Here is a 24,359-nt window from a genome sequence, read left to right on the forward strand (position 1 = left end):
TCAGTAATAACACACCAACACAGCTCTGGTCCTTCTGAGCTCTAGCTCCGCCTCTCTCTCCCTCTGCAAACCAGGAAGTTTATCTCTACGAGGTTGTAAACAAATTACATTCTCTTTAAGACATAAATAAGTCAAAGTATTTTTGAGCCATTGAAGCAGGAACAAGGCAACATGCCGACAAACAAAGATAAACTCTCTCTAAATATATTTATATGTATTTATATTTATAGAATATATCCCATAAATGCTATCATCATCAATAATATTTTGTGTTCCTCTTTTCTGACAGGTGCAAAACTACTGTGCAAGTTGAGCCCTACCACCTCGTTACACATCTCTGTTTATGGATGAAAGAAATTTTTACAGTCGGGTACATGTTCATGCCACACAGAAGAGGGAACTTTGCAGGCCAGGAACTCAGAGAAGCTGTCTTTAAAGTAGTAGTCTGCCGCAAAGCCTAGCCCATCACAACAAAAGAACTCCAATAAAATTAAAACCCTTTTAAATAAAACTTGGGTAATGTACATTCATGCAGGAGCAACAATAATAATAACAATAATAATCAGAATGAGAATCAGAATAATAACAATGTTGTTCAATTTAATTTAAACTATTATCCGTATCGACAATGTTATTGTTGAGGAGAGGGAGCGTTAGGAGAGTCTGTCCTGTTTTGTGATTTTGACCCCTCAGCAGTGTCTCCCTCCTCATCGTCCTCCTCCTGGTGCCACTAATGACACGGTTCATTCATATGTGCAGTCAGCAGCACGCTTATTCAGTACATGCTAACGCGCATATGGTCATACACACCACCGCCGCCGTCGACACCACCGCCACCCCCACCATACACATACAACCACAAAAGCAAGATGGCTGTGTAGGTTTTGTGGCTTTGTTGCGCTTTTGTTGATTGTATGTTAAGTTTTTCTTTTCACCTTGCTGTATTACTTTAGATTTTCTGTAATGAGAGAAGCAGAGAGCTTTAAGAGCTCAAGGTTAAGGGAATGAATGAAGATGTTGCCACAGGACCTGCCCTGTGTAGGTGGTAGATGAGGGGTTTAAGGGGGAGGGGGGTGAGGGCTGGAAGATGAGAATTGAGCAGGACTCGGTGAAACTCTGGGTGAGACAAGGTGAAAGGTTGCAGTTTAATCTCTGGAGGAGTTGGAGAAGGTGCCCCCAGACTGCGAGGAATTGACATTAGAGGTCAGAGGTGAGGTTAAGATCAGGGTTAGAGGCTGGTCTCCAGGCTGTGAAGAGGGCTGGCGGGGCTGGAGGAAGCGGCTGATTTACTGGTGTCGATGGTGAGATTGATGCCACTGTCGATGGCGTTGTTGTTCTTGTTGGGGGACGAGGGCTGGCTGGAGTACTTCATCCTCCTCCGAGCGGAATCATCGTCTGTGTCGTCGATGAGAGGGATGTTGGGCGTGGAGTCTTCTATCCTAAACTCAGGGTGTGTCATGAAGTTGTGGATGGATGATCTGGAGTCTGGTTTTTCCAGGCCTTCATAGAGGGAGCTACGGAATGCATTCACAACGCGGATCTGTCGCAAAAACAAGGGAGGGAAGAAAAGAAACACAGTAAGAGTCGATGCCAGAAACATGAGGGTAGGGCTGGAGGACCCCGGGGATGAGAGGAAAGAGGACGGAGGAGAAGGAGAGGACCTCTCAGTTGAGGATAAAGAGGTGAGAGGAAGGAGGAGAAGGTAAAGTAGCATCTGCAGTCTGTGTTCTGCTTTCACAAGATGACTACAGTTCACAAGTCACTCAATTTTTGGCGTGCACTAAGAAAAGCAGTGAGGAACACAATCGTAAAAAAACAACAAAATCATACATTTCAAGAAAAACAAAGCAACACAAACGCTCGTTGTAAGTATACGCTTTAGTCCAATGTGCTGTATACCTAGAAACAAGCCACGTTAATAAATGGAATGCTCACAGAAAAAAATTTAAGGAGAATATCACATGCAAGTTTGAAGAAATCTGGTGGACGAGGTCAGTAAGAAGGAAGGAGGTTAGATCTATGAGATCCAATCAGGTGCTTTAAAAACATCTCGAGGTACCAGAGCACTGTCTGGGAAAATATCCATACAGACTCTGAGTGGGACACAAACACACGAGTAAAGCACAGGGTGAGGCAGAGCATGGTCCCAAACAGAGCAATGGAGAGAGTCAAACTCAAGCCTGCATGAGGAGGTTGTTCAACACAAGCATTGCAGTGTAAAAAACTCACAACGAAAAACACATTCAGGGAAAAATAAACAAAGCCGTGTCATTTTGGACAACGAGCGAACACAGCAGGTTTAAATATTATGAACACAGGAAGTAAACAAGAGGTAAACACAAACTACATGCAACAAGACAACAGGACGGTGAGAGGTGGACACCGGCACACGGACTGCTCACACAAAACACATGGAGGTGAGTGATGGAAATGTAAGTTCAGAGGTCTGACGGTCAAAGCACATTTTCAACTCCATGCACCTCTAAGTAAACACTCAAGTATAGACTCCAAACACTACGTGAGGCTCTCAGAGGGACTACAGTGTCTGTGTAGATGATCCTTTGTATCTGTGGATTAGTGTTGCTTTAATCAAGATAATATCTGCATGTATAATCAAGACTGATGTACACGCATAGCTTCACTAGATAGCCCAAAAAGCTTTATAGAGGACACCGACTCAGGTAAACACTGAAGAATCACTTCCTGACATGTGATCAATCAATGATTATTGTATGTAAAAAGGTACCACAAATCAAAGAGCACAAATATCAACAGGAAAAAAAATACATTTAACCAAAACTTATTAGTGATTTAATTTGAAGTCTATAAAATGACCAAAAAAAAGAAAATGTTTAACATTACTACCGGACAATCTTAAAACAACACTATTAAATATATTTGAATCCCCAAACCTACTCTCACAAACAAGCAGCTGATTCTGACTTTCAGCAGAAATTTAAAAAACAAAAATGTTTTGAATGTTTCTGCTTAAATCAACCATTTTTAAATCAACCAAATATCAAATATTTGTGTAGTTTTATCTTTGCATGCTGAGCTGTGCTAAGAGAAATGCTACCCTGCTCTTTTATTAAAAGATTTGAGCGAATATTTTAAGAGATCCACTCATGATCCTTGTTTTTAAGTTAAATAATATACTATGATCTGTTACCAGAGGGATAAAAAAGCTTTAGAGTCAGTTTTCACACATACTGTAATGCTGCACTCATCATACTGTATAGAATGCTGCTGCTGCTGTAGTAATCGTGGCAGAGCAAGGTATAAGGAGACAAAACAGATAACGAAAAGAGGAAGAGGAGCCTGTCTAGATGGGCGCATGTGACAGGATGTCTGACAGGTAACACTGATGGGGTGTCAGAAAAAAAGGCAAGGGGGGGTGTTGAATTTACGTCGGTGGTTTTATGTCCGTAACTATGGCAACACGACAGTCAACTACACCGACAGAATGGAGCGACAAGACGGGATGGATTATAGGCGCAGCAATACTGCTTAAAGGGGATTCTCCTGTCCCCTTCATTCCTGTCCACACACCCACGGTAGAGTTTGACATCAGGTCTGTTCTCTAAAACACAAGGATTATAGAAAGTGTGTGTGTGTGTGTGTGTGTGTGTGTGTGTGTGTGTGTGTGTGTGTGTGTGTGTGTGTGTGCGTGTGTGTGTGTGTGTGTGTTTGCGTGCGTGCGTGCGTGCGTGCGTGCGTGCGTGCGTGCGTGCGTGCGTGTGTGTGTGTGTGTGTGTGTGTGAAAGAGAGAAAAAGAAAGACAATAAGGAGGTTTCCCCCTTTGTGGGTAGATTTTAGTGGCATTGTTTAGACTCCCAACTTGTTAGAACATTAAAAACCGACAGGGTGGCACATCACAGGCCACACATACAATTAACTGGAGCTTTTTTTTTTATGTTTTCCTGTCATTGCAGATCATTTGTCGTCTCGAGAGCACAGGAAATATCAGGCAAATTCGCTTCGGCTCAATTCAACCGTTTTGCCTCATCACTGGCAAACTCACAGACTTAACAAGACAACAGTGAAACTTATACTTGAATGTTTACCCAGTCCTCGGTGAGTTGATTGAAATTAGTTCACATTAATGTCCGTCAAGACGTTAAAATGGAGGGATTGGGGCGATGGGATAATAGATGGGGGAGATGAGCAGAGGGAGACAAACTCACAACCTGAAATGTCACGCCGTGGGTATCACCCTTAGTCCTGCGCTCCTAGCACTCTGAGGAAACAAACACACATTCACCGATGAGAGGACAGTACACCCAAGCATGGGAGGAGATATCAAGATGAATTTTAAGTCCAGTATGAACAGAAAAAAGACAGAAGAGAGAGAGAGAGAGAAGAAATGAAAAAAGCAGAGAGCAAGAAAGAAGAATAAATAAAAACAAATATTCAGAGATGCCATCTGCAGAATGTCGACTGTCGTTTAAGAATAATAAGCCAAACTGCCTTTTTTTTTAAATGATGGCACCTCTGAAGAAAAGAGAGCAGAGTAGCAGACTGACAGAGATCTGACTCACGGCCAGTAGTGGGAGGAGCAGTAGCAGCAGTAGTGCTTGTAGGAGAGGAAAGGGCATTGGACAAGGACACGTGACTAGGACTAGAAACATTGGTTACATCCTGGGTCTGGCTGGTGGTGGATGATTGGCGTCTCAGAGCCCCCGCCCCCTGAAAGGAGGTGCCACTCTTGAAGGTGTTGACTACTTCAATCTGTGGGAGGAGAGCAGGACAGGAGAGGACAAATGGCTGCTCAGAGTGACACAGACCCAATGGTAACACAGGTTGACTGGCTGGAGTGACTTTGGTGGTAGAGGGAGCACAACATGTCTCAATCATGACTCGATGATGGTGGACAGCTAAAGGTCAGGGTGCAGTATCCCAAAATAAATGTAAACAATGACCCGGAGGAGTCAGACACCTGAACTACAGAAAAATAGATTTTTTCCAAGACCTTTAAGATAGCTGCTCTAAAGCTTCATCAAATTTAACTGCATGAATATTACACCATTTAAAGGTAAGACTGAAAAAGTTTGTTTGCTAATGTGGCTGATCAGACCCTTTTACAGACTAGTGGACAAATAGCTACAAATACAATAACTTGCATCATTTAATGTGTTTTATTTTTGATTGCATTTGCATTCAATTTACAAAAAGGATCAAATAAAAATAACAGTTGAGTAAAACCTGAGTTGTAGTATTGAAGCTTCTGTGATTTCTTCAATTTCTGATGACTTTAAAGCTGCTGAGGAACTTTTAGTTTGTCTTGATTTTGGGCATAGTAGTACATCCTATGTCTTTGCTGATCTTGTCCTGTTAATATGTAGGTAGTGTTTACCGAAAGCTCATCCTGCTGTTTTTAACGGTCAAACGTATCCCTTGTTGTGAATTTCTGCTGTGGAAAATATAAGAAAGGCTGTAACTTTCTTCATCTAAAGTGGCTACAAGCATAAGAAATATTACATTGAAATAATCAGTCTTGTTTCTGATGGTATTGTTTGCTTTTGAAGGTCATGGAGAGACATCAGGGTTAAGTTCAGTTAGTTTCATAAGCTGCTAAAACTCCTCAGATGAGTTTTAAAGGTGCTCTGATATTCTGTTTTGGATACTTCTTACTATCTGCTATTTTACTTTAATACTATTTGTTCCAGTTTTTAATGCCAATTCTAAGTCACTGAAAATTAAGGCACACCCTTCGCAATACAATTGCATGTTGCGATGTTTGACCCATTTTATGTCCCTGCAAGTTGGAACACCAGGAAATAACTTGAAGAGTATCACAAGCAGTGATTATTATGGGGGGTTATGATAGTCAGCTAAATAACTCTATCTGGTATCTGTGTGTATACTAAGTTTCTGAATGTTGTTCCACTGTATCATGTCATGGGATCGCTTTACCCTGAACCATCAGTGACACACCAGTGAGATGAAATCAATCAAACGCATGGGCAAAAAGTGCCTTGAGTATCACAGTGATATCGGTACTGGTCACAGTAAGAACATTTCAAATTGAACCCCCAGAGGATCGGGCCATCGATCTTCCACAGGTGCACACTGTCGATTGTGTCAGCCCGGTGAGAGAGCTGCATCTTCTTGTACCTGAATGAATCATCTTGAGAACAAATAACTTTAACATTGTTACTGACTAATATGAAGAACAGATAACATAGACTACTGTGTCTTCTTCTTCTTAGAGTAAGCCTCTCTGAGGGGTTTGAGGTGGTGCGACTTCCCACTGAAAGTTGATTACACAGCAAAAACAAACAATCACAGGTGAAATGTGTTGCATCGTTTTTTTAATCTTGCTGCTAAAATATTTTCTTTTTCAAGTAGAAATGATCGAGAAACGTGAAATGAAATAAAACCTTGCGGCACAAGGAGTGAATTCGAGTCCATGCGTTCTCACCTGAGTCTGAATGCGGTTGAGTCCTCTGAACCAGAGGATCTGTCCTCTCCTCAGCTCCCTCTCTGCGTGGTCAATTTCCTCATTATCCTCATTCACATCCTCCTCCGGTGACTCGTCTTTCTGAGTCAATTGGCCTGCCCTCCGTAGGAACCGCAACCTGGCGTTAGGTATGCTAGCTATCACCTAACACACAGAAAGGGATGGACAGCTTACAGTACAGCAGAAGTACGCAGAGGAGGAATAAAACATAGTGAGCTACGATAAAAAGCAAAAGAACAAGCACAGCGGGAAAATAGTAGACAGAGAATCAGATGAGTTTGCATGTTACCTGTCCCCAGACTAGTTCTCCGAGCCCCAGGAAAACACACCACATCCACTTCTCTAGGTCCAGAGGCTGACAGCTGAATGGCTTCCCTCCAAACTGAATAATCACAATCTGCACAAAGCAAAAGTTATAACTATACATTAGGAGTAGAAGAAGTAAAAAGAAGCTCAAGAATAATAACAATCAAACACCAACTTTAAATCCCTTATCTTAAATGTGATGAGTGTTTACCTGAACAGCAAAGGTTCCAAAAACAATAGAGCAGAAGATAGGGTTCCTGAAGATACCATCGAAGACATTCCTCTCACCGTGGATCTTACGAGCATTTATCTCATTAAAGAGCTGCATCATGACGAAGGTGTTGAAGATGATGGTGTAGTGCTCAGATGGGGGAGCGTGCAGAGGAGCATTGCGGCCACTGTCAATGTCAAAGATTTGCTCACCTGCAGAGACCAAACATCAAATTTTAGTATGATCTCATTAACTTCAAGGTATGGAACTCCTGGTGTACCACAGAGAAATGTAAGCGTCCATACCAGCAAAGAGAAGTGTGAAGATGATGACGAGCTGATAGACTCCGTGTCCGAGAATGTTCTTTGTCATGGTGCTGGAGATGAGAGGCTTATTGCGACCATATGGCCTCCTCCTCAGTAGAGACTCTGTGGGAGGCTCTGTGGCCAAGGCCAGAGATGCAAAAGTATCCATGATCAGGTTCACCCACAACATCTGCACAGCCTTCAGAGGAGAGTCCTGGAGGAACGCAACAGAAAATAAAGACTTAACTTTAACACAACCATTGGTGGAGAGGAACCAATAAAAACAACGCAAACGTCAATAAAAAGAAAAACATATTCATACATCCATACTTCTAAAACAAGCATGTTGGTTTGTTTAGTTAATATCATTCTTTAGTTTAAAGATTCAACTTTCTACATGATATCATCACACTCATCACACATCTCTCATACCTGGGTGATGCAGGCGCCAGTGAAAGCCACAATGACGGCCACGACATTGACAGTCAGCTGGAACTGCAGAAACTTGGAGATGCTGTCATAGACGTTCCTGCCCCACATCACTGCCTTGACGATGCTGCTGAAGTTATCATCAGTCAGAATGATATCTGACGCCTCCTTGGCCACATCTGTACCGGCGATTCCCTAAGAAAGTGCAGAAAATGGGTAACTAGTTTTAGGCTGTTTTTTGCTGGTAGTGGGACTGAACTCTGGGGATTCTTAAATTGCTTGATATACTTTGCAATACACAGAACTAGCCTGATGTTGCAGGAGAAAATATGAAAGATATCCTGATCGACTCTGCAGCTCTGTTGGTTATTTTTTGTGAGTTACAAGATGAATGCACTAAGTAGAGGGTTTCACAGTAGCATGTACTAAATAAAAAACACAAAGGTATCCTATCAGAAGTTTTAATTACAAATAAGTTACCAACTGTGTTTTCAATTTTATTTATGTAGCTTCATATCTTTAATTTGCCTCGAGGGGCTTGATGGTCCATAAAGCACACAACACCATCTGTCTTTAGGTCTTCTGCTGGGAATACGGAAAAAAACTCCTTCTGAAACCGTCAACAGGGAAATTGAAAGAAACCTTACAAAGTGCAACAGTGGAAGGATTCTTCTTGTAGGATAGACACATATGCAATAGATGTTTTATTTACTAAACAGAGCAACGTGATTAAATAAAGTACCAGGAGAAAGATTTCATATAAGGTAAAAAATAACATAACATAACTATAAGGTAACTCTGAAGCTATTACAGAAAGTTTAAGGAAAGACTGTTGCACACATTGGACTGTGGAGGAAATGCTGCAGTGGATGAGCCGTTATTCAATTTATGAAGAGAGAACAATTAAATAAAACAACAAAGCCAAAAACAAATACAAAGCTGTGGGTTTCCAGAAGAACAGAAGGACTGTTCTGTTTTCAGTGTTCTGTTGCCTGAATGGTAAAATGCACTGCAGAGAAAAAAATGTCAAAACTCAGAAATCCACAAGGGGGAGCTCCTAATCTTCACAGCCAGAGGCAGAGTGCCCGGGAGAAGCCCTAAATACTGCAGGGTGAAGAAGACATCTGAGGATGTTGACTGACATCAATTCCAAAAGAGAACAGGTCAGGCAGAAAAAAGAACAAAACAAAGAAAGGTTTGCTCACCATGGCGAAGCCGACATCAGCTTTCTTTAGTGCGGGTCCATCATTGGTTCCATCACCTGTCACAGCCACCACCTGCCTCTGGTCTACCATAGTACTGTCAATAATGCCTGTCAAAGATACATACACACATCAGCAACACAGCACATGCAGCAGTGCTCATGTAACATCAGCTATTAAATGCCTTTGCAAAACTCTTATTGTGGTTTTTTTTTATCCTTTTTATTATACTATTAAAATTATATGCTTGCTAAATATGTCTCTTTAAGAAAATACTATTAATCAGGAATAATTTACATTTCATCAGTTGTAACAAATGTGAACTTGGTCACCTTTGACAAGCGTGTGTTTGTCAGTTGGGGAAGATCTGGCCAGAACCCGAAGTTTGGGCCAAACTTTGTCGATACGCTCCTGTTCCACCTGGACACACACACACACACACACACACACACACACACACACACACACACACACACACACACACACACACACACACACACACACACACACACACACACGCACAGGTATGTCCACACACACACAGACACACAAGCAAACAGAAATGAAAGGATATAGGTTTTAAAGATACATTCCTGTCTCCAGAGCTCAGCCTCCCTCACTCTCTGGCAGATTCACTCTGACAGCAGTTCTGTACCTCTCCCTTCTCATTGCGGATCCTCCTGTTAAACTCTTTTCCATCGATGCAGATGAAGTCCTCTCCAGGGTGGATGATGCCACACTTGATGGCTATTGCCCTGGCTGTGTTAATGTTGTCTCCTGTCACCATACGCACTGTGATGCCTGCACGCTGGCACTTCTGGATAGCATCGGGCACCTGCATAACGATACATGAACATATGTCAATAACTATTTCCAGAAGGTACAAGGGTGAAGACATACAGTACCACAGAAACTGTATGACAACAAACAATCTGCAGGAACAGCTTTTTAAAAAAAAATCAAACTAACAATATAATGTAGCAATATAAACATTTATTTGTAGTTCTTTTTCGACATCTGATGAATTTCAGTCCAAAATTTGCTTTATTTTGGTCTCCACTAAGTCCTAACTCTGGCTTTTTGCTGCCGAATGCTCCACTTAACTCAACAGTGAGTTTGTTGCATGGGTAGTGAGGCTGTCTTCTGCAGCCAGAAGCGGGGCTTAAGAAAGAGTGCACTGAGGCTGAACCAGAACAGTAATTTTGGAAGCTGAAGAGCCACATTACTGAGCTGAAAAACACTTAAAAACTCTTTAACTGAAGGGAGCTGCAGGGCTGAGTGATAATTCTCTTTGATGAACCCCCTTCACAAACTAGTCGTCATATGGTCCATTAAAACTATGAAAATATCAAAGAAGTCACTCAAATCTTGCAAATCTCCCTCCATTATAGTTATACAGTTTATATAGATATATAAAATATAATTTCTAGATAGCTGTCTGGGTAAATTACAGGGAGATCTCACTGTATTGAAACATATCTGTGGATAAACCTGCAGGCTACAGCAGAGTATTAATTCAGAAACACATTCTTCTTCCTGACAAAGGTCAGTGTGGGCGAGTGCTGCTCTCCAAACCCACACATAAACAAACATGTGCACATAATGCAAAAGTAACTTGCATACATTTGCACATACACGCAAGCCTACACTATATCTGTTTCTCCCTGAACCACACTCACGCAGAAGTACACTAACCTTTCACTTTGCACAGACACTTGGGCTTATTTTGCACACATAGGAGCATGCTTGTACTCAAACATATGTACACACGTGCAGAGTACGGCATAGGATGAATCCACTACTTCTAAAAGTGATAGGATCTCCGTGGAGCATCCTCATCACACTTTATCAGCACTAAAGTCATCGTTATCAAGTAATCAACTTCCCGCCTGTCTATCTGTCATCCCTGTTGTCTGTTCAGCTCTCCTCCCTTTTAGATTCCCACTGCCCTAGTTGACTAGTCACCTGAAAGAGGAGGTGGAGTGAAGAGGGGAGAAGAGTGAAGGCTCATTAAAAATACAATCTGGCCCGACAGAGGAAGAGGGTAGGAGGCTAGTAGGTGAAACTGAAAAACAAGCCTCTGTGATCTTGTTACACTCTCGTTTTCCTACGTTTCTCTACTTACACGTCTTCCTTCTCCTGCAGCCCGGTATCCCTCAGACATGAATCTAAATCTTTCCCTCTCCTCTTTTTCTTTTTCTTTTCCTTTTTCTGTCTTATTCTCTGCTCTTGTGTCTCTCTGGGGGCAGAGCAGCCAGTTATTAAAAGAACATCGCATTCTGGAGGAAGAAATTGGAGACTAATACACGGACCAAAAACATGTTTACCACTCAGTGTGACCTTTTTAGCTGAGCAGAGAGCCTCATCTCCAGTATTAGCCAGTCTTACAAAGTAAGTTGGAGGGATGGTAGTAGGTTGCAGCGGTGTTCAGCGCACTGCTCTTCTACATGAGTTATTGAAAAGGTCAGATGTTAAGTGACTTATGTAAAGTAGAGAAGGGAAACGCTGCAAACTGCTTGGCTTTGAGCAACACAGGAGACTTTATTAGCACCTAAAGTGTGAATCTAATGAGTATGAAATGGTGCGAAATTTGCAATAATTGTCTTTCTTTAGTGTTTTTTATTTCACTTGAGGTTGCCTGAGTTGTTGCCAATTATTCTACCAGAACAAATCTGCTTGAATGTAACACCTTAAATATAATTGTGATACATAAGAGCTTTCCTTTGAGCTGGTCTAGTTGTTCCAAACATTCTTTGCATACCCATACTGAGAATGACTCTTTTCCACTTCTTCTCTGTGCCTATTTATTCTATGTAGGTCTGTTCACTTGCTTACATAACTTTGCTTCAGACACACAAACAGAGAATGTATAGTGAAAGATAAAGCAAGAGCAGCACAGACAGTAAGAAGAAAAAGCAACCAGAGAGAAATAGAAGTCAGACCCTACAATATATAGAGAGAAAGGATGATGGAGACGGTTTAAATGAGAGACATTGTTAGAGGATGAGGAGGAGGATGGGGGGAAAACTGAAAGGAGGAATTTGAATAATGCAGGAGTCAGTTAGCTTCCTGCTTCCCTGTACCTGCACAAGAGCTGTCAAGTGAGGTCAGTTTTCCTACTGTACACAGATACTTCTCTCCTGCTACATGCATTCCTCCTTTTCTTTAAGAGACTTCTGGACTGACGAATCAATGACTGTGTGAATAACTCATGTCTGTAAGTGTTTCTTTGTTGCCTTTGACTAAAAGCTCTTAGAAATTAATAAGTTAAAAATAGTTAAAATAGGCAATAAGACATGGCATAAGTAAGTACCAACTAAAAGTCCTGCAATTAAATGACAGTGGAATTTAAAAATAAGTAAGTAATTAAGTAAGTAAGTAAGTAAGTAAGTAAGTAAGTGAGTAAGTAAGTGAGTAAGGGAGTAAGGGAGTAAGTGATTATATAAGTGAGTAAGTAAGTAGGTAAGTAAGGGAGTAAGTTATTATATAAGTAAGTGAAGAAAGAAAGAAACAAAGATAGAAATAAGTTAAGAAAGAAAGAAACAAAGAAAGAAAGAAAGAAAGAAAGAAAGAAAGAAAGAAAGAAAGAAAGAAAGAAAGAAAGAAAGAAAGAAAGAAAGAACAATACGAAAGAATAAACCAAAGAAAGTAAAAGAGGAGTAAAGGAAGAAAGAACCAAAGAAGGAAAGTAAGTACTTATAAAAATGTGAGATAATGTAGAAACTTTCAAGGTGAATAAATGACGCATTAAAAAAAACAATCACCTCTTAATATTGTCTAAGTCCTTGGGGAACTATTGCAGTCAACAGCAGTTTGGGGTCTAAGTTTTAGATCCGCATCATCTTGTTCTTGTGCCACTCTTCTCATATCTACAAAGAACCCCCAAGATGACATTCTCCTCTGTGGGTTAAGAGTTTTATCTTACTTCTAACCCTCTTCAATTTTTCAACATCTAAAGTTTGAACATTAAAGATTTTTAATCAGGGACATTTTGGCATCTTAGTAATGTGGAACATAATATTCTCATTTCTGAACTAACATGCTAAAGTAGAGTTTAGAAATTAAATTCAAATACTTCCGTATAAAAGCTGCAACAGTACTTAAGTACAGTACAGCTTTGGTCCAGATCTTAATATATAGCTCAGTTTTTAAATGGGTAAATGAAAAGTTAGGCCAAAGTGCTGTCTCATTCAAACTGCACATTATCACACATAACTAAATAACAAATATCTCTTTATAGTATATTATGTCTTTACAAAATGTGACACAACTGCAACACATACAGAGCATCTGCATGGTTCTCATATTTTCAATGTGTTTAAAAAGTGTGCATTTCATCCATCAATAATCATTTAGAGAGGCACCAATCAGTGAAGCCATTGATCACACATGCACACGCACGCGCGTGCGCACACACACACACACACACACACACAGACACACAATAATGTCTAGACTTTCAATGACACATGATCCCTCTCCGTCAGCTCAACGTGCAGACTGCAGCTCTTGTTGCCTTGTTCACTCTTAACCCTCACAGCTCCACCTCCAAAGATGTGACATTGGATTTAATTACATGTGATTGAGATTAAAGGCTTCCTATAAATAGTATAAATAAAAATCTTCTTGTGATAGCAAGAGCATTAAAAATGACATGGGAGAAAGACATTTCTACAAACTGCATGAATTGGCCAACTGAATAGAGATTTAAGCCAGACTGTTTTAATTTAAGATGTACAGACCCAAAACGCGATTTAATTCACCTATATCAAATAGAAACAGTCCTTTCAGAGGCTACATTCAGTAACTAGCTGGATGTCCTGCCCCATTTTGCTATTTGCCCTAACAACACATAAACAACCTTGGTAGCTAACAAAGCCTCTGTCCACTCCCCTTGTTTTGTTCATTGCTGTACTTATCTTACTGAAAAGAAATCCACATTTCAGTTTGAGAGTTGAGAAGTGTTGCTAGGGGTCCCTGACTGTTTGTCGATTCTTGCCCAAAACGAAAAGTGAAGAAACATGGTGATACCGGGTGAAGCCGGGTGTCGCAGTGTGTATCATTAGAAGCTTCCAGTAGCCGACGGCAAAGATTACAGAGACAGAAATGAAACGAGGACACATACGACAGGAGCAATGTTGACGGGAAGTCTTCTCATATGTGGGTTCTTTCTTTTTCGTTCAGATCAGGGAGACCTTTTCTTTTTGCCTTGTTCATAAAAGTTAACATTATGAATAAGTCTCTGCATCACACGCTGTGGCCAATGCAGTCAGCTTCTTGAGGCTTTATTGTCCCGTTCAAATAAAGCTTTAATGGAACAGAGGGCACATCATGAATATGAAGAACCTTAAGGTAAAAGTTATGGTGGAGCCACAACACTGATCAAACCACTGGTGCACAAGCATGAGTATTTACCAAACAACCAATACTCTTTGAAACTATCTTTCTTACCTCTGGCCTGACAGGGTCCTCAATCCCAACCACACAGATGGCTGTCAGGTCATTGAGGATGTTGTTCTCATCTTCCCAGTTAGGCTCAGGATCAGCAGAGAAGTCACGGTATCCCACACAGATGGTCCTTAGGCCATCGCACGCCATGGGCTCGATCACCTTCTTCACCATCTCGTCCTTGTCACGCGGACGGAAGACTCTTGACTCACCTACTTCATTAAGGACATGGCTGCATCTGGGATTAAGGAAGGGAAGGGGGGATGTTTTAACTTTTATTTTGTCATACATGCCATAATGAACCAACATTTGAAACAAAAAAAGATTTAACGATACAGTCTCTGGCTAAATTTTCACATTAAAATGACATTTTGGGAAATATTCATTTTTGCTTTCTAAGTGAAAGGCTGCTTAGCTAAGCTTGGCAATGCAATTGGAAGCAGGTGTCAACAGCTGTCCAACAGTAGCTTGCATTAATCTATCTTTAAGGAAATATGAACCTCAGTAATAAGCACTTTGTATATTATTAGTAATCTGCAAAAAGAGTGTAAAATCTTCTGTTTACCACAAAATGCTAAGCTAGCTATCTTAAACAGAAAGATGTGAGATTTTTTCTTGGTCCTGTTGGTCAAACTATTACTTTAAATGGCATTACATTCAATTTTAATCACCATCTGTTACAGAACATTAAAGTGTACTAGCAAGAGCACTAAAAAACTATCACATTGGTCCTGAGGAGAACTTGCTTTGAGAACCGCTGTATCAAAAGTAAGTTCACTTCATTCTTTTGCAAGTCTGGAGACAAACATGTAGTGTCAGGTCAAGTCATTAAGGCTCCATTGATGTTGTGGTGAAATGTCCCAGGAGTGCCTTATGACCACTGGTCCATGATGTTGGACAAACTGCCCCAAAAGGGCTTCAGCTTAATTACTGTTGCAGCCAAAAAATATCTAATCTACATTTAACAAAATGCTCATTAGCTTAATAGATAAACATTCATGTGGAAAATGAACAGGTGTGCCTGCAAATCATAAAAAGAGCTGGATGGAATCCACCTGCTGTAAGTCAAGCTATAAATGAACAGTGGTTAGTATAAAGTCATCCCTTATGGATTCTGTGTGTTACAACCTCTGTTATCAAGACACCTACAAGACGATGTAATCCACTGTCAAAAGTGAATTCAGCCTTTTCCATAAAAAGGCAGTTTTTCTTGGAGTTTTCCATTTTATCTTCTTGTTTAAATGTCACAACAATGTGACCTTTAAGTGGAAACTCAGCCCACTCTCACTGCCTCGAAAATAGACAATATGTTATGCCCTGAAGTACAGTGTGTACTCAAAACGGACACGCTATACATCTGCTTGAAATTCATCACTTGATTATACCGTAATACAGCACAACGAGGTTATGTGCTGCTATCATCATCAGAATAATTTAATCTTTATTACAGACCCAGACTCACTTTTTGAGGACGATCTCAGATGCTCCCTTGCTGTACATGCGGAAGCTCCCGTCGGGTAATTTGATGACAGTGCTCATGGACTTCCTGACAGAGTTGAAGGTGTAGACTTTGTAAAGCTTTTCCTCTGGGATCTGGTTTCTTATTGGCTGGTAATCCCGCTTCAGATCCAAGACCAATCCCAGCAGGCCGCATTCTGTCTTGTTGCCCACCTGCTTCGGCAGACCGCCTTCCTTGTCTGGGGGCTGGAGAGAAGCAGAGGAAGAGATTTTTGGATGATGGGTTCTATTTTCAGCCAAAAATTGCTTCCCTTGATTTTACATTATTTCTTGGTATAGACTTTGATGAAAGCTGTTTTTCATACTTTCATGCATAGTCCCTGTTTTATCAAATTAAAGCTGTATTTCCTCATACGGTTCATGAAGACAACCTTGCTATGGAGAGTCTTCAGTCTTTTAATGTAAAATGTTTTAAGAACAACCACTCCATATTGCCTTTAATCTATACAGTGAGTTGACTGATCCATTCAATCAACGAGATCCTCTTTTCTTCACTGCAGTGTGACCAGTGTACTGCTCAAAATAGCCACCAGCGATAATTAACCAGCTAGCAGGTGAAAGGGTTGCTCTGTGTGGGAGGTTAGGAGATGAGATGGATGGAATCAAATTTGGATGTTCTTATTTCAGGCATACAGCTCTGCCCATTGCGATCCGTAATTGTACATTTGGAACTGTATTTTTCTGCGGTTCAGTAAACATGTCGTTTGCCACGTTACCACAGGACTACATGGACTGTGTGGGATTGGTAGACAAAGCATATGACATGTTTCTCTTAGCAGCAAATGGTCCTGACACGTTTTTCTTGGTATGCATTGAAATACAGATTATTTAACATTAACTAAGTAAATCAAAGCTATGAAAGTGAAATCTGTAAAACTAAACATCTATAAAATGTCTCTAAGAAAAGAGTTGTGGCATGTGATGTCAGAGGAGTAGTTTCTCTGTGTGTCGATTAAAGGAGCATTTCACTGTAGATTAATGTGTTTGTGTGTGTGCGTGTTTGAAATCTGTGCACATCTCTGCCCAGGTGCTTCAGTATATGTGTTCGATTGCATGCACACCTATCGTATGTGAAAGCACGTGAGTGTGTAGGTGTGTGGTCAGCTTGTGGAAGACTCAAGTTGCCATGGTAACACTGTGCAAAGCATACTCTGAGGAAGGGCCTTGTAGGAAAGGAGGGGGTGCTCTCTCTTTGCCACTTGGGGTTTCTTACTCTTTGGCTATGATTCTCTGACAGCGTTCTCACTCAACTCAGTTCACACATGTCCTCCAGTCCTACTGGGTTTCCCTTTTTATCTTTCCCTCAGTCCTTCTTCATTAGCATTCCCTCAGCTTCAGTCCTTTTCTACTCACACTCTCTAAATTGCGAAATAACAGAGAAATACAAGCACTAAAGCACACAGCGTGACTGTTTCGTCCATAATTCTTGGAAAATGCTCTTTTCACAGAAGAAAATCCTCAACACACTTTAACACAAACACACTGACCACTGTAGAGACACCTTTTCTAACAGTCTGGAGTCACAAGATGGTGTTCAATCCTTTCTGTGAATATTTATAACACAGCCGAGAAGATGTGGGTTTAATTTGACTCTCTAGAAATCTGAAATTGATTAAAACCAATTAAACATTCCACAAAAGAGTTGGACAAAAAATATTAGTTAGTACCTCACATCTCTTCTTTAATTTATTCCTGGACGGTCAAATGTATCACTTATCCAGAATCTTTGACATAAAAACTATAGGTGTGTGTTGTTTTTGGTGCCCCCTGTGGACAAAGTAGTGCATCCTATTTCTTTGTTCTTCTTGTCCTATAAATGTGTAGGTAGTGCTCACTAACAAAAGGTGCTCTCTTATAAAAGTTGAATGTATCATTGATAAAGAATCTTTGAAGGAAAAAACAGAAAAATCTGTGTCTGTAGTGTGCAGTTAATTGCTTTGTTTGACACCTACCCTGCAGAGGTGCTTTAAGGCATTAAAAAGAACTAGACACAAAAGGTGGTCATCTTTGTTCTGATGGTCTGGTCTGCTTTTCAAGCTGATAAAGAGACATCAATAAAGTTCAGACAGTTTCATAAAAAACTCCCCACATGAGCTTTATTTTCTGTTGTTTGACGGATCATTAATTGGACAAATCATTTAAGCTCTCCAGGATATTAGCAGAGTAGGCAATATAACTCAAATCAAATTCAAAGTTCGAGCAAGTGAATGAGGTGAAACTTGTGGTAAATAAGTTATATTAAACTAAATCCTGCCAGGGTTTACAACATGTTACTTTTGATTTTTGATTCATTCAGCTCACAGCTAAAAGCTAGTCTCCCTGGGGTCCTGCTATATAGTGCCAACAGTACAATTGACACCTACAAACACAGCTGAAGAACACACACACACACGCACACACACACACACACACACACACACACACACACACACACACACACACACACACACACACACACACACACACACACACAAAACACAGCATGTCAAAAGCACAGTGAACATAATGCTTCTGACTTTCTGCTAAGCAGACACCTTCAGTCTGTGTTCTTTTTCCCATAATAGACAGAATGCACACTGCAGGGTTTCTGTTCTGTGTCTGAACAAGCCTCCAACTAAGATGAGATAAATGTTTAAATAAAAAAACATTGACATTTGGACATTCTGGATGCTTTCTTGTTGTGTTTTGCTCAGCACTTGTTGAAACATGTTGGGAAATATTCTGTATCAGCAGAGCACTTGATCACATTAATGGCTTGCTGGAATTGGTGCGCTCACATTCTTCTTCTGATGACTGCTTCTGTCCACCTGCTAACGAGGTTTTGATGAAGAATGCTAATAAAATGTTTTAATGTGTCTATAATGCCCTGACAAAGGCTGGAATATATTTCCATGCAGTAAGAAAATAATGTTGAGCTGATGTATATTTGTCCATCAGTCTTTACTTCTTCCTGTTCAACATGCTTTACAGCTTTTAAAGTCATTCAGGTCAAGCTTGGAATTTTTCCTTTTAGGCATTATAACTTTAAATGGACTTAACTGGGTTTCGATCAGCATTTCCCAGTCTTCACTGTTCTGTGTTTTGGTTGCAATAATCCTACATTTAATGAAGCACATTTCTGTAAAGTTTAATTACTCTTTCAAGTGAGATATGTATGTGCTTTCAATGTTTGCTTGGGCAGCTCATTATTTTGAAGAACTATACTTTCATAAGAAACAATAAATATTGATAAATTAAGGCTCAGACTTGTTTCTCTTGTCCTTTTAGCTGCAGCTGCTCAAAGGGTTCCAGCCGAGAGGGCTGAAGAGAAAGTCAGCGAAAATCTCATTAATCATTAAAACCCAATCAGACCACTGGCCCATGTTCACCTAGTAATTGGACATATCTGGTTAATGTTCAGCTGTGTATCACAGACACAGACAGGCGTATAAATACTTTATACAGAGTTTGCGGTAAATAACAGAATTAATGTCTTTTCCTAATGACCAGTGATTACATCAGGAAGACACTGGCTGTCATTGGCTAATGAGAGGATGGAAGAAATGGCCTCATCTTTGCTGTCTGCAAAGTGTTTGGGTGAATAGCCTCCCAGCAACAGCAAAACACCAAACCCAAAGACCATTATGGGATGGATTAAAGTTTGAATGAAACATCTACTCATGAAAACTTCAGTAAAGAGGAGCAGTCACTTTTTAAAACATATCAAACTATGCTAGGCATGATTTTTGGTGGCATACTTCATCTTTCCTGCTACTAAAGGGATTTAGTTATTCCACAATCAACAGAAGAGTTTGACTTTCACATCAAAACCATTGCAAACATGTGTTTGGAAGTTGGATTTGTAAGGCAACTTGTGGACGAGTAGAATTTTAAGTTATGCTGTATGTGTTCGCCATTCTCTTTCTGTTCATCAGTTCCTGACTGAATACTCCTCGCTCTTTGGTTGTTATAATGAATGACAGAACCAGTGGTTAGATATAATGGAAGTCATCTAAATGCAAAGCTACATTTTTCAAGGAGGTCAAGGATAAAAGACGAATGGAAAGTTCAAGATAATCACTGAAAATGGATTAAGAAAAATAGAGAGCCAGTTGTGTTTACTTACTTTGATAAAAACAGTTAGTTTTAGTAAAGATTCTGCACACAGGCTTCTTTTTATTATCAAGGTGATCTTTCATATGTGGTACAAAAGTCTTGAATCCTCAACTCCTTAGAGACTTAGTTCACGCAGAAGGAAAAAGTGACTAAAGTCAGATTTTATTCTTCTAATTTTTGACTCAGATTCGCATTTTCATTGAAATCACAAGTTGTTTCAATCCCAATCTTTTTAAATCAGATTCAGGCCACCTTCACATGAAGTCCTGAAGCAGATACAGGTCATAACAACCTCAGTCTGAACAGCAAGGTCAGACTGCATGTGACTTTTTAGATGTGACACGGGGAGTCACCTGTGCTCAGGTAGCCATGATACAAAAATTTGACTCTTCTCTTCGTCCTCCTCTCTATCATCTAACCATCCCAAGCTTTCACTGCAAACCAATATCAGCATGAAACCGACAACCATGCTTACTTCAGTGACCTCCCATGCTGCATGTGATGTCATTGTTGTTTGTTCCCCTGTGCATTCAGGACCATGACCATTTCACACAGGCCACTTTTTTAGAAGTAATGTGAAGAGCCAGACCAAAAACACTGAATCTGAACAGTAAACTTGCGGGCTTGTGAACATAGTCAGAGTGACTTGAACAGGCAACACTTAACTCCTCTGGGCACTGGCACGAGTTCGGCCACTTTGTACAAAAACACACAGAGCAATGGCTGTGGCAAAAACAACACAAGGCAGAAGAAAGAGCGATGAATAAACAGAAGGCAGACTGCAACACCACTGCCTTTTATTCTCAGAGATTCCTTAGAGGGTTAGCTTGACGTGGGTTTCTACGCACAAGGACATTTGCTGGCACGGGATGCCAAACGCTGGCATTGCTGTGCTTTTGTTGGCAAGTCCTGGCCTGGATGTGGCTAAGGACCAGCTGCCCTCTCCCTGGTCCTTGGGTGCTCCCGCAGGCAAGGACATATGCCAGAGGGAGAGCTGGCAACTTTACTTCCTTTTCCACCTGGGGCTCTCCTTAATCCATCCCTCATGCTCCTTTCCTTTTACTTCCATTTTCTTCCTGTCCACTTCACACTCAACCCCACCCTTTTACTCCACCCTTTTACTCTTCCATCTCTTCTGTCCCTAAGTTTATGCTTTTTATTCCACCTTTCCCTCATACCTTTCCCTCCCATTTATCCTTCCTCTGAATGACTTGTCGTCTTACTTTTCTATTAGCTTCCTCTCTTACAAGGCGCCTGTTCTTCCCCCTGCCTCCGCCTGCCTTCTCCTTCCCTCCTCGCATATAGGAGTGGATGAGATCCTAGCTCTCCGCATGACTGTGCCAGCCAACTGGGCTAAGGCCTGGAGGCATGCTGGAGGGCAGTAATACAGTTTTCCAGTCCATGATGAGGACACTTGTCACGCGAGTGTTGTTTCTCTCTTCTCTTGTTGTATAATTTTCTCATCTTCTTTACCTCCTTTATTCTATCTTTTATGTGTTTATACTTTCAGAATCCATCCTGTTTTGATTATTTGATTCAATCTCTCTTCTGGTTACTCTATTTGCTTTGTTGTTTGTCTTTTAAATGTCTCTGTGATTGACTTGATTTCATTGTGAATGAGGGTTGCCCCTCAGTGATCTGTCAAGTATAAATAATGATAGATTGATTGATTTCATTATCCCTTTTCTTCTTCAATGCATATTTTCCTTCTATTTGCTTTCAGCTTCCATCTCTGACCACTGTTTCCTTTTATTCCCTTCACTCTCGTAATGAGTTTCAGTTACCCTTTTCATAAACAGGACAAAACAAATTTTCAAACCAACCAGCTCTTAATTTAAACTGTGAACAATCCAATCTTGTGTTTGAGTTTTTCCATTGTATCTGTAACAATACTGAACTACAACTACTTTACCTTTATATCATGACCAATTCACAACAAAAGTGACATCTTCCTCTGCATAACTGAACAGCTTTTGCCCCAACCTGTCTATGCTACAGATAAAAAAAGGCTACACATTTTTTCTTATATGGACATTATTAGTGTTATTGCTGCTTCCTCCATTTAGGCTTCCCTGCTTTTTACTTTAGTTTATTCCATCAGTAGTTTCTGGTTTTGAAGACATACATACATTTCCAAATAGAGACAACTGTTAATGTTGGGCTTTTCTTCAGATATGTGATTGGCAGGCTAATAATAATCTGATTTGAGTTGAGAGAATGGAGATTGTAACAGTAGATTTGTATCACACAGAAGGTGTACTGAAACATTGTTCAGCTCTTTTCTGTAATGTGTCAAATTGAAGGTGGTGAGGCGGCCTGAGTGCAGTAAATTGCAGGTCGTGTTAAAAAGCTCATCTCGAAACCATGTGGATTTTCTTCTTGCATTTTCTATCCTTTGTTCTTAATCAACACTGGTCTAGAAGAAATCTAGAAACATTCACGGAAAGCCTGAAATCTATCATGTCCTTCCAAGGGGAAACGCAGGAAACCCATTAAGCTTTGTGCCTCTGACACATCAAAGCATTGTAATTCTAATGCGATGAGGACTTCTCTCTCACTGCCATCTCAGCAACGCTGTCAAGTCTTCAAGCAAGTGCTGAACACACAAAGAGAGAACAAGGAAACAGAAGGACATCATTCTGCTGAAGATGTTCCACGGATTGTATGTATCTTGCTCAGAGTCCAAAATGATCCCATAGGGACAGTGGTTGCTTCGAGCTAAAGATGTCCATGTTGGGCAAACAAGCACGCAATGTCCAGAAGACAAAAACACTGGCAGCCAAAGCCCATTAAATAAGGACCTCAATGCTTACATTTAACAGAAATAGGCTTTGTGTTTAATCACATATATCCTATCATAGAGCGACAAATGTGATTGTTTCAACATCAGGCACTGTCAAGTCTTTTTTTGTTCCTCAAACTGTGCTACTCTAAATGTGTTTCCCTTTACCCAAAGCATCTATCTCTCACAGTTAAAGCCATCTGTGTGTGTATAGGTGTGTTTGTGTATCGTTTTCTCCCTCGTCCCTGAGCGGAATAATGACCCGAGCAGGTGGTTGGAGCAACATGAGACTGAGCTCCGAGGACACTCACACAGCCATGCTAAACACATGCCACTGTGCTGCAAGAACATACACTTGTGATCTACGTACCTGCTACTGTATGAGTTTGCTTGATATGACAGATGTGTGTATGAGTGATATTTGAGTCGTTTTAACCCAAACGTCACAGATATGATGAGAAAAATAAACTTAAAGGCACTTAGAGTGAAAGAAGAAAAGTATTGTTTTTCTTGTGGAGTGACTGTTGCTGTGAAGCTCCTGCCACACGGCAAATATGTTTCTTTGTGATGACGTCAGTATATTTACGTCACAGAAGGCAGTTCAGAAATTGCTAGATGGCATGCTCGACTCATCTGCAAGACACATTCAAGGCACACTGGTGTGTTAAGAATCCACATGTGGGCATATTTGTATTCATGTATGCAGCATCCTTTTCAGAATATATAAATAAGATTACGTGTACACACGGTTACAGTATCTATGAGCATGTGCATTCACTGTATGAGTGTGCATATAGTGTATACGTGCATGGTTTCATTGTGTAAATGTGTGTGAATCTCTCCCTCAAGGATTGAGGCCTCTCCACTCTGCAGTCTCAATGTGCTGACAGAAGAGCTATACCACTGGCTGTATTATAAAGACAGAGAGGCAGGAGCGGGACTGACACGGGTATCAAAGCCTGCCTCTTTGCCTTTGTGCCTTTGTGTGGTGGCCATCAAAGACTTCCACAGCCATCCTGGCATCCCACTGGATTGGCCTCTTATATAAGAACACACCAGCCAGCATACTGCAGAGCTGGAGTGGCGCTGAGGGAGTGGGGGTGGCTGGGGGAGGGAGGGAGAGAGGGAGGCAGTATTCCTCAGTAATGTCCCTTCTATATCCTACTTTCTGAGTTCTTTTTAGTTTTAATTACATGTGTCCACCTCTGTCTCCCTTTCACTTTATATTGTCCTCTATGTTAGTACAAACTACATTCTCGCTTTTTGTGTTCAATAATATAGTTTTCATGAATTGACTGATAATTTATGTCTACATCTATCGAAGAAATGATCTGAAAAATAACTGCCACCAAGTTACCAGGCAGCTGAGTAGTTAAAAGTTTCTCCTACTGTACTTGAGTGCACACGTGCTGCAGATACGCAGTAACAAATCAATAACATATCTTAGCTGATCTTGTTTGAAGTTTGCTCAAAGTTTGACTTCTGCCGTACTTTGGTGCGTGAGGTTACCTCTTTTGTGAATGAAGAGATTATAAAACAGATGAAATGTGCCATTTAATCCACCAAGTCTAAGCTGCACACGGCTGGTGCTTAATTACGTTGA

At 40.6% G+C, this 24,359-nt stretch overlaps 1 protein-coding gene across 1 annotated transcript in view; it reads right to left on the reverse strand.

Moving 5' to 3' along the window:
• Positions 1–580: 580 nt before the first annotated feature.
• The window catches only part of atp2b2 (ATPase plasma membrane Ca2+ transporting 2), a 165,461-nt gene continuing 141,682 nt past the window's right edge, over positions 581–24,359 (reverse strand). Inside the window, exons 13-24 of the mRNA XM_034694487.1 lie at positions 15,824–16,065; positions 14,365–14,599; positions 9,569–9,748; positions 9,246–9,333; positions 8,917–9,023; positions 7,715–7,906; positions 7,283–7,496; positions 6,978–7,189; positions 6,750–6,857; positions 6,422–6,604; positions 4,636–4,728; positions 581–1,540 (exon numbers count right to left, since the gene is read on the reverse strand). Of these exons, the coding sequence (XP_034550378.1) occupies positions 1,229–1,540; positions 4,636–4,728; positions 6,422–6,604; positions 6,750–6,857; positions 6,978–7,189; positions 7,283–7,496; positions 7,715–7,906; positions 8,917–9,023; positions 9,246–9,333; positions 9,569–9,748; positions 14,365–14,599; positions 15,824–16,065 (2,166 nt within the window). The 3' untranslated portion in view covers positions 581–1,228. The remainder of the gene's footprint in view (positions 1,541–4,635; positions 4,729–6,421; positions 6,605–6,749; positions 6,858–6,977; positions 7,190–7,282; positions 7,497–7,714; positions 7,907–8,916; positions 9,024–9,245; positions 9,334–9,568; positions 9,749–14,364; positions 14,600–15,823; positions 16,066–24,359) is intronic.

The sequence above is a fragment of the Notolabrus celidotus genome, chromosome 1 (genome assembly GCF_009762535.1).
Source record: "Notolabrus celidotus isolate fNotCel1 chromosome 1, fNotCel1.pri, whole genome shotgun sequence".
NCBI classification, from domain to species: Eukaryota; Metazoa; Chordata; class Actinopteri; order Labriformes; family Labridae; genus Notolabrus; species Notolabrus celidotus.